The following is a 14386-nucleotide window of genomic DNA, read 5'->3' as shown; positions in this document are numbered from 1 at the left end:
ATTGATCTGTGGTCTCTACTAGACAGTAATTACTTCTCCTAGAACCAGATGTCCTGGATAAGAAATGCATTCAAGCTTACAGGGGTCTGCAGATGGGCTGCAGTTCTTTTGGCACACCAGCACTGTATACTTAAGCAGTAAAATGATGTGTGAACTCATCCACAGGCATACAGACTTCATGCTTTCTGTGTAGGAAGCATGTAATGTCTGAAGTGAGGATAAAATGGCCGTTTATGAGGATCCTCATAAATTCACTGGAAAGGAAAAGTGATTAATCGAACCCTGGTGGTGACCTCGTAAATGAATTCATCCCAAGAAGTATGATATTTTTTTGAGACCATGGGGCATCATGGGACTGGAATCTGTAGTCCCCAACTGACTGAAACGGATATTCTTAGTCAGGGACAGCTGTATGTTAGATTTCATGTGCCATTTAGTCTACATAGAACAGTGATATCCAAGCCTGGATTTACTTGCCTGATAGTGAAGGGAGGGATGGGATAAGAGAATAAAGTTACGTTTCATTCCTTGTAAGAAGCACAGGTTTCTTCTGCCTTTTGTAAAAATTTGGCCCAGTTTCACTGAAAGGCACTTAGATGTAGGAAGAAAATCCTTTATAATTGGCATCCTGGGCTGAGAGCTGAATGTTGAAGTGTTTGACATGCCAATACAAGCCTGGACAGTTGTGTAATAATACACTTTTCCTTTCGTTGGACAAATGCAGATACATAGCTCTAAAAGGAGACCAGCATAATTTACTTGGTAGATAAAGGAAGCCTGACTTTGTCCCTTCATATAAGGCTGTTCTTTTATTAGTTTTGCAAATGTTTAAAGACTCAAGACATTCAAACTCCACAATCCTACACCTGGTTAATGGAAAACTAGTCCATTTCAGTGAGCCTTCCTTCTAGGTATATATGCTTAGGACTGCAGTCAAATTGTGTGTTACTGTTATTAGACCTCACTTATTACAGGGGGTATACTGTGCTCTAGAGTTAGTAAGTTGGAGCCTTCCTTTCCCAAATACCATGATTTAATAATAATAAAAGTAATGCTTATAGCCTGCAACTTGAGAGTATGTCCTGGTTGAAGTACCATAAATTTGAGTTTGTTGTAAAGCATTTAGTACATGTTAAATCACTCTAGAAATAATTAATGTTATTCCTGCTGCTGGTGATTGCTTCTAGTAACAAAACCAAATAAACATTGAGATTAATAGAACAGACTTTTTTCATGAAAAAGCCCCAACAGATTGGGGTCTATAAACTGTATGGAATGTAAACTTAAAACATTTTGTGACACCAATTCAAATTTCATTGAGAAACTATTGAACTACCAGAGGGGAGATCTGTAGTTTGCTACATTTGTCAGCTTTGCTTAACCACAGTAGTTTTGTCTTTGCTTGTTATTTATTTTATTTATTTATTTATCATACTTATACCCCGCTCCTCAGCCAAAAAAGGCTCTCGGAGCGGCTTACACTTAGCAAAAAAGACAGTCCCTGCCCTCAGGCTTACAATCTAATAAAGACATGACACACAAGGAAAAGGAGTCAAGGAGGGAGGGAGGGAGGGAGGAGAGAGAGAGAGAGAGAGAGAGAGTCCAGCAGGAGCAGGCCCCGATGTTACTTCTGCCTGCTCCTGTCCCCTCGGTCCTTCTTCTTCCCCACAGGGCCAAGATGGCAGTTTGCCCTGTGGGGGGGAAAGAGTCCAGCAGGAGCAGGCCCCGATGTTACTTCTGCCTGCTCCTGTCCCCTCGGTCCTTCTTCTTCCCCACAGGGCCAAGATGGCAGTTTGCCCTGTGGGGGGGGGGGAAGAGTCCAGCAGGAGCAGGCCCCGATGTTACTTCTGCCTGCTCCTGTCCCCTCGGTCCTTCTTCTTCCCCACAGGGCCAAGATGGCAGTTTGCCCTGTGGGGGGGGGGGAAGAGTCCAGCAGGAGCAGGCCCCGATGTTACTTCTGCCTGCTCCTGTCCCCTCGGTCCTTCTTCTTCCCCACAGGGCCAAGATGGCAGTTTGCCCTGGGGGGGGGGAAGAGTCCAGCAGGAGCAGGCCCCGATGTTAAGTTATCACCTCAGTCTCTTTTTATATGTATTTCTATAACCATGCAGCAGTGGCTGAGCTCCATTGGAATTACGGTCTTTAGGGATTTTTAGCTTAGCAGCCAAATTTTAGTACATGCCAGCATGAAACACGCAGTATTTTGGTTTTCTTGTTGATGTCCAGTTTCTTAATTGCCTTGCCTTAAAGTACTGTAAATTCTTATTCCTCTGTTCTTAATCCCTCCTCTGTAAAATATAATTAGCTTGTAAATTATCTCTCCCCTTCCTTGCATGGCTTGGCTTTTCTGGAATGTGCCACAAAAACATTTGGGCATTCTTAAGAGTTCAGCTGTTGTTGCGAAGTGGCATATCTATGTCCCAGTGTCTCACTTTAGCTTTTCTATTGCACGATTCACTATATTGCACACTGATCTGTAGTTTAACGTGATATTGGAAAGGAAATACAAGTATACCACAAAAGTGTAAAGTTGTTATATTTGTGAAAGTCTCTCTTTGTCTCAGGAAGTTAAGTGATAAATCTTGAAAAGGTACCTTTTCTAGCTTACAGAACACAAGGAAAGCCGAAATTCTTATAATCTGGATTCACTTTGCCATTGTCCACTATATGAAGAGGCTATGCACTTGGCAGAAGAGGGCAAGATTTATTCACGAGTCTTACGGTACTCAGTATTTTGTGTGTTTTTCCTAACAGAAGTTGGAAATTTTCTAAAATGTAAAGGGAACTTGCATGAGCTATTTCGAGACTTGCTTATGTTAAAATGCAAGTCTGCCATTACATTTCAAATGCTCTTTATTTTACTCTTTGTGTGTGTATAGAACTGAAACATTGGAATGTTTGGGGGACAGCGATTTTCTTGCAAAGCTTCACTGTATCCGACAAGCTTTTCAGGTAACAGTTCATTGTCAATGATGCCACTAGCCCCGTCCCCTCCCCAGGTTTACTTGGGAAAGCAAGGATTCTCTGGGAGGACTGTCTGGTAGCAATCCTCATACAGTGTGGTCCAGAACATGGGTGACTTGGTGCACTGGCTTCTAATGTGTTTGGGTGGTAGGACTGGGCTTTGACACTTTGAACTTTATAATGTGATTCTTTACAGGTAATCCTTTCAGACACTACAAATCGAATATTTCTTGCTGAAAGTGGCAGAAAAATTTTGTGTGCTTTAATTGCGAGAGCAAGAAAGGTAAAGCCTATTTCATTTTATAATTTATTTGGTGAATTTAACGTGAAAAAGGATTTACAATCTAAATTGTCTTCGTAAAGTTAAATAAGAAACAACTATTTTCATTTTCCATATGGATAACTGAAACTGAAAGATTGGTCCATGTGTGGCAGATGTTTCATAGTAATTTTATGGACTTGGATTATGATATTGCCCAATCTAGAAGGTCTTTTACATACAGAGTGAATGCAGTTTACACGCAAATATGCAGTACCACTTATACAGTGATTTCAATTTCTAAACCATTTATTACCAATTGTGTTGATAGAGCAGCTCCAACTGAAGCCAATCACAGAGGAGCTCCATACGTACATCAGAGTGTACGTGAAGCACTGGGCCAAAGCAAGCCTGGTAACAGATTCCAATAGGTCATCAACATAGTGTTGCTGAAGGGTCCTGTAATACCCTGCTGCCAAGGCTGCCTGCCCAAGCCACCAATTCCTGAAGCCACCTGCCCAATACACCTATTCACCAGGCCACACCTTAGAAGCCAAAGCTTCCTGCCCATCCTTCTCACCCCCAAATCCACCTACCCAAGCCATCTACCCGCCTGTGCCCTATAGCCAGAGCCACCCTACCTGAAGCCAAAGCCAGCTACTGTCACTGCCAGCCAGCCAGGCCTCTCTCCTTTGTTTTACTTGCTGTGGCTTCTGCTGTTCTTCCTCTGCTTCACCCAGCCAGCCCTGCTAGCAAAAGGAAACGCAGTGGTAAATAGCTGGACAGTCCCGGTGGGCTCATGCTGCTCCATTTTAAAGTAAAAAACATTTCAAACCTTACATTTGAGTAGCAGCAGTCTAAGCCAATCAGTTGCTGCCTTTGGAGGAGAAACAGTGAATGAGGGCACAGGAGCAGTCAAGGAGTGATCTTTTCGCCACTTCTCATTTGTTGGCCAGCTGCTAGCACACTTCCTTTTGCCAACAGAGCTGACTGGGCGAAGAGGAGGGGGATCCGCAGCAGCTGCGGCATAGGCAGGACTTGGCTCTTTTGGACCTCCAGGCATCATTCGGCATATGCCTGCCCATGCCAAACCCTTATACCAGGCCTGGACTAGAGCCAGGCAGGATCTACACTACTGCTTTAAAATGGTTTATAACAGTAGTGACAACTTTTGGGGCCCAGGATACACTCCATATACAAAGTGTCATATCCTGCTTGGTGTAGATCTGGACCCAGTCTTTGGGTCCGTCCAGAAAACATGCTAACCCACACTCAGGAGTTGAGTGTGGGTTGTTGTTGAACCATTGGTTGATTGTTGAACCATGGGTCAGTGTGTTGTCTCAACATCTGCGGGGTGGCTTGTTAACCAACCCTGAACACTCCCAACAACAAACCATGGGTTCTCAAGGTGTTTGTTTGTGAAAACAAGCCATACTGCATAGTTAACAAGCCACCCTGATGACGGTGAGACAGCACACTAACCCACAGTTCAACAAAACCCCACACTCAACCCTGAGTGTGAGTTACTGTGTATCTGAACGGCCCCTTTCTAAGCTCCATCACACTGGGGGTTAACACACTCCCTATCTTCGGGTTTTTGTTCCTCAGTTACTTTCTCTTTTCAAAAGAGGAAGTACACAATGACCACGAGGTCCATTGAGTCCGCTGTTCTAATGGCGCTGCTTCTCCTGCATACAGCAAGAGAGAGCAGCAATACCAATTTTTTTAAAAAAATCAGACTTAAAGAGGGGTTTTTTTGTCGTGCAAGAAAGGGCAGAAGGGTAGGAAGGTGCACGGGAGGCAGATGACATCATGTGAGGGACCTGAGCAAACTCCGTGAGTGCCCAGTCACGAGTGTGCAATAAAACGCTCATCAGATGGAGCTTTCTGTTTCTAGATCACTCATTGTGCACTTAATGAAAACCAGTCACTATTTTATGTTACGTGCTAAAGAGAGTCATCTGTAACTTGTTTGTTTTGTTTTACAGAATCCAAAGAAATTTGAGGAAGTATTTGATGACATGATCTCTTTCTTAGAGCAAACAGATCATTGGGCTAATACTGAAATAGAACTTGCTGCTTGTGGAGTAAGTATATGTTGTACTTGGATTTCAATTAAGTGGTTTGTCATTGTTATCTATTTTGCTCTGGCTAGACAGTTGCAATTTCCTTATTGATATTTTTTTTGTCTGTATTTCAGACAACCACTTTATTTTTAACGAGTTTACTAACAGAGCAACCCTATGCCACCCCAGACAGCTGCGGATCCCCGCCTTTGTGTGAGACAGAGCTCTGACTGCAGAGGAGAACTGAGCATGTCTTGGACCTACCGCCCACCAGCTAGTTGCGACCTTAGGGAAGGGAGAAAAGGGGAGGGATGAGGGCATGCCAGTGGGGTAAGGCAGGACCATGGATCTGCCAGGTTCACTGTTCTTTCATGCCCTGGCATCCACAGCAGCGTGATTCCACAAGGTAGGCTCACAGGCCCGTCTAGTGAAAAATACCATAAAAAGAGGACAGAGAGGCAAACATTGGCTCTGTCGCTTCTCCCTTACTGCTTGGAGCCCATCAGGGCATAGGATTCTTGGAAGACTCTGATTGATGCCCCTTAGGTGGAAGGGCTCTAACCTGGTATGATGTGCCCTTAGTGAAATTAAATGCCCTTAGTGAAATTATGTGTCTAAAATCTGGGTTTTTATTAAGTGAAATTTCGAATACTGATTTATTACTTAATTTAAACTTGTACAAATGTGTTCAATCATTTTCAAAATATTTTGATACTAACACAGGTAAAACATCTAAATTTCTATGATGTTGTTCTGGACTTCATATTAATGGATTCCTTTGAAGATTTAGAGAATCCACCTATGTCAATACAGAATGTGGTGAACAACCATTGGCTGAATTCGTCCTTCAAAGAAACTGTAAGTGTCTATTTGTATCATTCCGTGCTTTGATGCTTTCATATCATGGTTGCAGAATATTAGTAAATGTTTAAATGTGGATGAAGTATTATGAGTAGAGAGTCTGTTTCAGATGGTTTTGCTGGTCTAGCAGTTTGTAATACACATGATTAATCTTCATCCTTGCAAGTACTTTTAGACTATTAATCTGTGTAGAAATTAACCATAAAACTCAACTTTTTAAAATCAAGCTATAGTACTTGGTACTTTGAATCATAAAAGGTAATGTGCGCATGAGTGGAAATGTATTAGTCCTTTTATCCACATTCTAAGCCATCTAAAAAAATATACAAGAATCTGATCAGTTTCTTTGCCCACCTGTGCCTATATTTTAAACTATGGTCTGTACAGAAGGTATGGAAGCTACTTTCTGTGCAAAATTACTTATTCTCTGGGTGGGTTTGAATGTCACTTTAATCCATGATGGCATGATGATACTAAAATGATCAAGGGACTGGAGCATTTACCCTATGAGGGAAGGTTACAAAACATGGGATTGTTCACTTGGAAAAAGGGAGGCTAAGGGGAGACATGATAAACATGTACAAAATTATGTATGGTATGGAGAATGTGGATAGGGAGACATTTTTCTCCCTCTCTCAAAATACTAGAACCCTGGGTCATCCCATGAAGCTGATTGGTGGGAGATTCAAGACAGATAAAAGGAAGTATTTCTTCATATAGCACATAGTTAAACTCTGGAACTTACGACCACAAGATGTGCTGATGGCCACCAATTTAGATGGCATTAAACGGGGGATGGATAAATTCCTGTAGGAGAAGGCTATCAATGCCTACTAGTCCTGATGGCTAAGTGCAACCTCCAGTATCAGAGGCAGTAAGCTTCTATACACTAGTTGTTGGAGAGCATGAGTGGGAGGGTGCTATTGTATTGTGTCCCAATAGTGGGTCCCTGGTTGACAGCTGGTTGGTCACTGTGTAAACAGAATGCTGGACTAGATGGACCTTTGGTCTGATCCAGCATGGCTCTTCTTATGTTCTTATAATGGCTATGCACAGTAGCTTTTTTTAAATAGTTCACAATGCCCCTCCACACAAACAGGCAAATAAGCTACTATGTGTGATTTGAAATACATGGTTACACGAGGCTTTCCTTTAGTCCATGAGTTGGTGACTAAAGGCAAGGCTTGTGTAACCATGCATACATTCATACACACCAGTTTTACTGAAGTTTATTGCATTTTTATTTAAAATTATTTTTAGGCTGGCCTGAAAGGGCATCTAATATCATCAGTGTTGAGAAAAGAGTGCAGATAATTACTCTTGCAGGATGTCTGCTATCTCATTTCACAATTTGAACCAATTAATGCATTAAGAACAGGACATTTAAACTACACAGGCTGACATGGAATTTTGAGAAACTATATCCTTAATTATATCCTGTTGGAACTGCCAAGCCTAATTAGGTCATCCTTACATGTGGCCAGAGGTGATCTAAGTGCAATCTTACATGGTCTACTTTTTCTGGTCACTGAAATCCCTGAAGTCCACTAAATTTACATCACACTGGTATATACTCATGATCTCTTAAGAGTTAAGGCATAATTTACCTTGTATCAAGGGATCCCAAGTATGCAGTCTTGCTTAAGAATTCAATTACCTTAGAATTTACATCCATTTCACAATCTACTGTGGCAAAATAAATTTCAGTTAAAAAAAAGTAGAAAGATTTTTTCATGGCTGTTACAAAAGTAGCCTGGGAAAGTCTCCTTTAGTGTGATTTTGGGAGATAGACTCTGTCTTCTCCTTTTCCTTACATAGTCTTTGCAAGTCTTTGGTCTTGCTCATTATGACTCACAAAACGCTAAGAGATAATGTTTATCTCATAATGTTTATGATCCTGTTCAGATGACACACCTAAGCCACGGTGGTTAAGCATTTTGAGTTAAACATTATGGCTTAGCATTTTGTGAGGTAGAAGAAAGCGAGGCGAGCTCTGGTGCTGTGTGTAAATAAACAATGAACGTTTTATTTTTGTAACGATATAAAAACGCTCGACATTTCAGATTCAGAAGAATCCTTCCTCAGGAGCTGTAATAAGAAAAAAGGCAGGCAAGCTGCAATACTGCAAACACAGTTCGCTTGATGGAAAAGCGTCAGCGTTTGTTTTATGTCCTGCTATCAGAACTGAATTTTTTTCTCGTTAGCAGTCTAACCTTGGCTGAGCATGTTGTCTAAACAGGCCCAGCGTGTGCTGTGCAAGGTGACAGGTTGCCTCTCTGCAGCAGGCTAGAAAAACAGATCCCAGCTTCACCATGTATGTCTGAACCCAGGAAGAGGAGAAGCAATGCAGATCTACTGATGCTTGTATTCTCCTCTTCCCATCTCTTTTGATGAGTTTGGCTAGGCCTGAGATTTTTCAGCAAAGATGCAATAAATGGCAGCGAACAATAGGTATTTGGGATTCCCTGAAGGGATTATAATCAGCACCTGGGCCTTATGTTGTACAGGATTGCAAATTGCTGGGAGTGAGTTTTCATTATTTTATATCTAAATGGCTTTTTGTCAGTAGCATTTTACCTCCTAGTACTAGAAGTAGGATTACATTCCATTCAAATTCTGTTATGTCCTATGGGAGGCAAAAGTCTAGGTTTGCCATCTGTATATTGTATTATTTCAATCCTTATTAGGACAAAACTACTTAGCTGTGTCAAAAACTATTTAAAGTATGTTTTTTCTTAGTGTAGAAGGTTGTTGTTTTTTTACAATGTGGTCAAAACAAAAGTATGTGGCTTTCTTCATTTTTTATGGTTGCAAATACTTCTGGTTTAAAACATTATTTGGCATTTAAAAATGTGCTGGGGACATTGTTTGACTTTAAGCTTTAACAGTATTAAAATATGAAAAACAGAAAGGTTCTATTAACTATTAAGGTTCTATTTTAAAAGGCACTGGCAAAATATCTGCTCCCCCAAGTTGGCAAGAGGGAATACAGCATAGCTGGATGCCTGCTATTAGAGTAGTTAATACTGATTTAAAAGAATGAACAGCTCTTTGTTTAGCAGACCTCTTCTTCAAGAAGACTACGAAGAAAGGTTATTTGTGAACTACATATAAAATTCTAACAGGGCTAGTTTTCCCATAAGGTAGGGGTAATTCTCTACCTCAAGTGGTGGATCACACATGCCACACTGCCATGACAGGTGCCTGCTGCCATTGCCAAGGCCAATAACATCAGGACGGGCAGGCAGTCCACAGAGTCCCACTGGGTGCTCTACCTCTGGGGGAAATGCCACAGTTGGAGAGCAGTTGATGTAGATCTTCGGAGCAACCAGTCTGATGCCTTGCTCCGAGGAAGGACCGTACAGAGCAAAACATTGGGTGGTGGGCCTCTATGAAGAGCTATGCCAACTGTTTTCCTACAGTAGCAGCGGAGGAGCAACTGGCTCTGCTCTCCGCAGGGCCTGCCAAGCCCAAATTTCTCACGCTGAGGTGTCCTTCCTAAACTGAGGCATTGTGGACAAGGTAGCCTGGAGATTGCCTATTTCTCAACACTGTTGTAGGAGGTGAATCTTCATTTACTAGCAAGATGTTTCAACTGATATGCAGCCGATGGGATGCGCATGATACAGCACCCCAAAAATGAAACAAACGACCACAAGTAGCTCATCCAGTTTATAATTTTTTATATATAGATTTACAAATTTAAGAAATTCTAAAATTTAAAATTTGATAGATTTTAAAATGTGAAACATTTTACTATAAAACTCCAGATTCAATCACAAATGAGAGTAAGGAAGATGTTTGTCATTTTGATTTCTTCATGGGGTGGGTGGGTGGGTGTGAAACCCAACCCCAAAGATCCTTGGGACAACAGAGTCCTTGGTGAGATGTGGCCTGGAGATTGCCTGTGTTCTGGTAACACAGCTGGTCTCTGTGGCCACCTTGCTCACAATGCCATACTCTTAGGAAGGATCCCTTAGAACATGTCCTTAAGGAGGTGATGGAAGAGGGGGCGAGGGAGGGAAGGCAGGCAGTGTGTGTCCTTCTGCCTCAGACAGTGGGACATCTTGTGCCGGTCCTGTATTCTAATGAACATGTTTTTTCTAAAGTCCCTGATCTTTGAGAGAATAAGAGAAAGATTTGTCCTGTGCTTTACATAGTTCAGAAGTGACCGTTACTTTTTGGTATACTGAAACTTTCTATGGAATTTGAAAACTAGCATTAGAAGAGTTGTACTATCTCAGCTGGCCTATAGTCCTTTCAACCCAGTTTCCTGTTTTTCCACAAGTGACCATTCCAGATACTGCAAGAAAACATAGTTCAGCTCAGTTCACTAACAGCAGAATAGAAGCAAACATTCATGTAAGAAAAAAAGACCACCTTATTAGAAATGGAATGAGAAAAAAGAAATGTGGCATAACGGCACTTTGCTGATTAAAAAAAGGACAAATCTTTCCTTAACTGGCCTGGACAGATGTCGCTTTCTCCTTCTTTCCTGGCTGTAGTCCTACCCTTCCTCCATTATCATTTTTTTCCCTCTTAAATAATGATATGGAACATGGATTCATTCACCATATATAACCTTCTAGTTTCTCTTAATGGAAGTTAAATATAGCAGTTTAATAAATAACCTATTTTATGATCCTGTCTTAAATTCAGTGCTTGCTTAAGAAAAGGGAATAAATTGAGTTCAGGAGGGGGAAATGTAAAATAGAGGGAAAAGGGTGTGTATGGGAAAAGGTACACTGATTAGTACTAGAACTGACAAAATAAATGTGATAATTATATGTGACAAAAATTCCATTCAGGTGTATGAAGTAAAAGGTATGGCTCAATTGGCATCCAGCTGGGAGAGTTGCTATAAAAGACTCATGTGATTAGCCTCACGTGTGTACTTACAGTATACACACACACATAATGCGGCTGCTTCAGATAGTAGCTTGAAGCAGCTTCTGCAGGTACATGTGAAGCGGATCAGTGCAGAGGCAGCAATTGTACACATGACTCTCTATTGTGCATGCACAGCTGTCCTTGAGCTTGATCATGAGTGGCAAAGCCCATTCTGGCCAAGCGTGTATAGCAGCCTTCCTCAACCTGGGGCGCTCCAGATGTGTTGGACTGCATCTCCCAGAATGCCCCAGCCAGAGCTGGCTGGGGCATTCTGGGAGTTGTAGTCCAACACATCTGGAGCGCCCCAGGTTGAGGAAGGCTGGTGTATAGCATCACCTATAGAACTTAGTTCAGATTCTAAGTGTTTAGTGGACTGTCTCCCTAGCAGTAAAGTGAGATTGTGAACTGAGGTGAAAAGAGAAAAGGACTATTAACTGCTGGGATAAATGGCTATCTTCTGCTCTGAGCCCATGTGATAAAGCAAGATAAATAAATAAAATAACAACTGAGAGAGAAGAAAAGGAGTGTGCCATAACAATAAAACATAACATAGGCCATTTCTTACATTTGTAATAATATAATGTTTCATAATAATACAAAATTTGCAATCATACAATACTATAAAATATGGGGAAACTGTTGGATGGTTTTATATTCTGGTTGTAATTTAAAAATGGGACATTTTTTTCAGTTGTGCAAGTAAAACTTTTTTTAAAAAAATCATCTTTAGGCTGTGGCTTCAAGTTGCTGGTCAGTCCTAAAACAAAAAAAGGAACAAATGAAGGTAAGTAGGTGTGTGTGTTTTTAATTTTATAGAGTTAGTGATCACTGGTCGGATGCTATACTGCATACATTGTGGCATGTACAATTAGAAGTTTTATTTGGGATAAATCCAAAGTTGTGTGAGTAGTTTTTTGCTCCCTCCATCAGACTTGCCCTCCTTTCCTCTGCATCCTCTGCACAACCCCAGGGGGGCCAGGGTACTTTTCCCAAGGCCCATTAATGTTGGAGACCCCAGGTCTTAGGTTTATAATATTTGGAAAAGATGTCCAGATCTTAGGCATATTTGTATGCAATATAACATGTGAAAGTTGTTATGAACTTAATCCATAGCAGCTTCCCCCAACCTGATGCCCTCCAGATGTTTTGGACTACAACTCCCATCATCTGAGCATTGGCCAATGGTCAGGGATTGTGGGAGTTGGACTCCAAAACATCTGGAGGGCACCAGGTTAGGGAAGGCTATTCTGTAGCATAAATTCACTGAGGCATGTGTGAAGTTTTCAGTACTAATGCAATGAAAAGGAAGCTTTTCCCTGTTAAATCACCTACTTAATAGAAATATGCTGTGTAATTGCCTATTGTTTTAGAGGTAACCTCCATTGAGTTCAATGAGAGTTACTCCCAGGTAAGTGTGAATAGAATTGCAGCCTTAATGTCATAATTTAATATAACAATTATTTCTGCCCAGAGGCAGGAAACAGTTGACCTTTTTCTGTGCTTCTTATATCTATAGGTTCCTGATGGTTTCTTTGCACACTTCTACGCTGTTTGTGAACACATCAGTCCTGTTTTGGCATGGGGATTTCTAGGCCCTAGAAACTCTCTGTATGAATTATGCAGCTTCTTCAAGGTATGCAGCTTCATTACATCAAGCGAGCGTATCGTGCACTAACATTAAATAAAAATGAGCAAAACTAGAAAGAAATTCTGCTATAATAATTTCAGAACATGGAGATTACCATAACTAACTGAATTTACTTTGCATTTTTTTTTTTTTACTAGAATCAGGTTCTTTATTTCCTGAAAGACATTTTTGACTTTGAAAAGGTACGATATTCAACTATGGATAACCTAGCAGAAGACCTTCTGCAATTGTTAACTCAGCACACTGATCTTCTCCTGGCTTATCTTGGAGGCAACTCATTAAGGCATGCCAGCAGTTGTGTAACTGGATGTGGACACACAACAGACAGTGGCATTCTGGAAGCAAAAGTACAATAGGTTTCTCTTTTGTTGTTCTTAATGCGAGCACAAGTTTTGCCTTTTTCTCCCTCGAGGAAAGCTGACGTTGCTTCTACTTCTTTCTGAGCAAGTATCTGAAAATCTTCAATGATATTAAATTATAGTCTCAGGGAGGTTTAAATTATGGAAATCATTGCTTAATACATTACTGTATATAGATAGATATCTGGAAGGAACACTTCAGCTGTCATTGGATCTATATATACTATGTTCCAGCTATTATTATTTTTAATGGTTAAGTGACTTTTTTGTGTGAAGTACTGCACATTTGCCTCGGATACTTTTTGTGACTAAAAGTAATGCAAAGATATATGGTATAGTAGATAGGTTTGTCTCAGTGATTTGAATTATGAATTACTTAGTACAAAGTCTTAAAAGCTCTACCTGTTTGCCAAGTTATGCACATTTTTTTTGGTTGTTTTTAAGTGATGTGCAATAAAGTAACACACACAGTGACAAATCATTTAACTTTGCCTTGACATTTTGTGTGTGTAAGCTATCATTTATAATGTAGCAAAATGAATCTATGCTGTAGTCAGCAGTGGCATTCTTTAAGAGTTGTTACAAAATTTAAGTGCTAACTGATACATTTTAATGTAAATTACCCTTCACTGATGGTTTACATTGGTCATTATTGTGAGAAATCAAGAGTCTGGTGAGGCCTTAAACAATAGTTTAAATAGTTTAATATCATAACCCCCCCCCCCACACACACACAATCTTTAGAGAGCTTTTAAAACTTTATACTAGTTGTGAGTAAGCTAGAATATTGTTTTGTTTGAATGTAGCATTTAAAGTATATTTTTAAGAAAAATGTATGTAAAAAATGGTAATCATGCAACAAAATTAAATACATGTTCCTTTTATCATTTGTCTTTTGTCTCTCTATTTTTTTTTTAATAAGTCTAAATTTATATGGGGACTATAAAAGCAACTTTAGATGTGTTTTTGTAGATATGTCATACAAAAAAGTTGATTCCTATTTCTGAAAGAATCACAATTGAATAGCATAAATATTCAGAAAAACTGTGTCTTGGATACCCTTCCTTAACTTGGTGCCCTCCGATGTTTTGGACCAACTCACGTCAGCCCCAGCCAGTTTGGTCAATGGTCAGGAATCCTAGGAGCTGTAATCTAAAACATCTGGGGGGGACCATGCTAGGGAAGGCTGCCTTAGGATATGTGCTTGTGAATACAGTTCTTAAAAACTTGACAGATGTGTGATGGCTATATGGGCCTGGGCCTGTGCTCTACAACAGAACCTGATCTGTCTAGTGGGTTGACAAGCCACTGTTCCTTGGTGCTTCTGATCTAGTTCCTCCAG

At 40.6% G+C, this 14386-nt stretch overlaps 1 protein-coding gene across 3 annotated transcripts in view; it reads left to right on the top strand.

Annotated features, from left to right (window-relative positions):
- The window catches only part of MIGA1 (mitoguardin 1), a 40251-nt gene extending 26343 nt beyond the window's left edge, over positions 1–13908 (top strand). For all 3 annotated transcript variants that reach the window (XM_063137192.1, XM_063137193.1, XM_063137187.1), the window contains exons 9-16: positions 2601–2719; positions 2877–2949; positions 3158–3244; positions 5209–5307; positions 6010–6144; positions 11768–11821; positions 12554–12670; positions 12823–13908. In XM_063137192.1, the coding sequence (XP_062993262.1) occupies positions 2601–2719; positions 2877–2949; positions 3158–3244; positions 5209–5307; positions 6010–6144; positions 11768–11821; positions 12554–12670; positions 12823–13041 (903 nt within the window). In that variant the 3' untranslated portion in view covers positions 13042–13908. The remainder of the gene's footprint in view (positions 1–2600; positions 2720–2876; positions 2950–3157; positions 3245–5208; positions 5308–6009; positions 6145–11767; positions 11822–12553; positions 12671–12822) is intronic.
- The last annotated feature ends 478 nt before the right edge of the window (positions 13909–14386 follow it).

This window comes from Elgaria multicarinata, chromosome 1, assembly GCF_023053635.1.
Source record: "Elgaria multicarinata webbii isolate HBS135686 ecotype San Diego chromosome 1, rElgMul1.1.pri, whole genome shotgun sequence".
In the NCBI taxonomy this organism is placed as follows: domain Eukaryota; kingdom Metazoa; phylum Chordata; class Lepidosauria; order Squamata; family Anguidae; genus Elgaria; species Elgaria multicarinata.
This window is presented reverse-complemented; position numbering and strand designations above follow the sequence as displayed.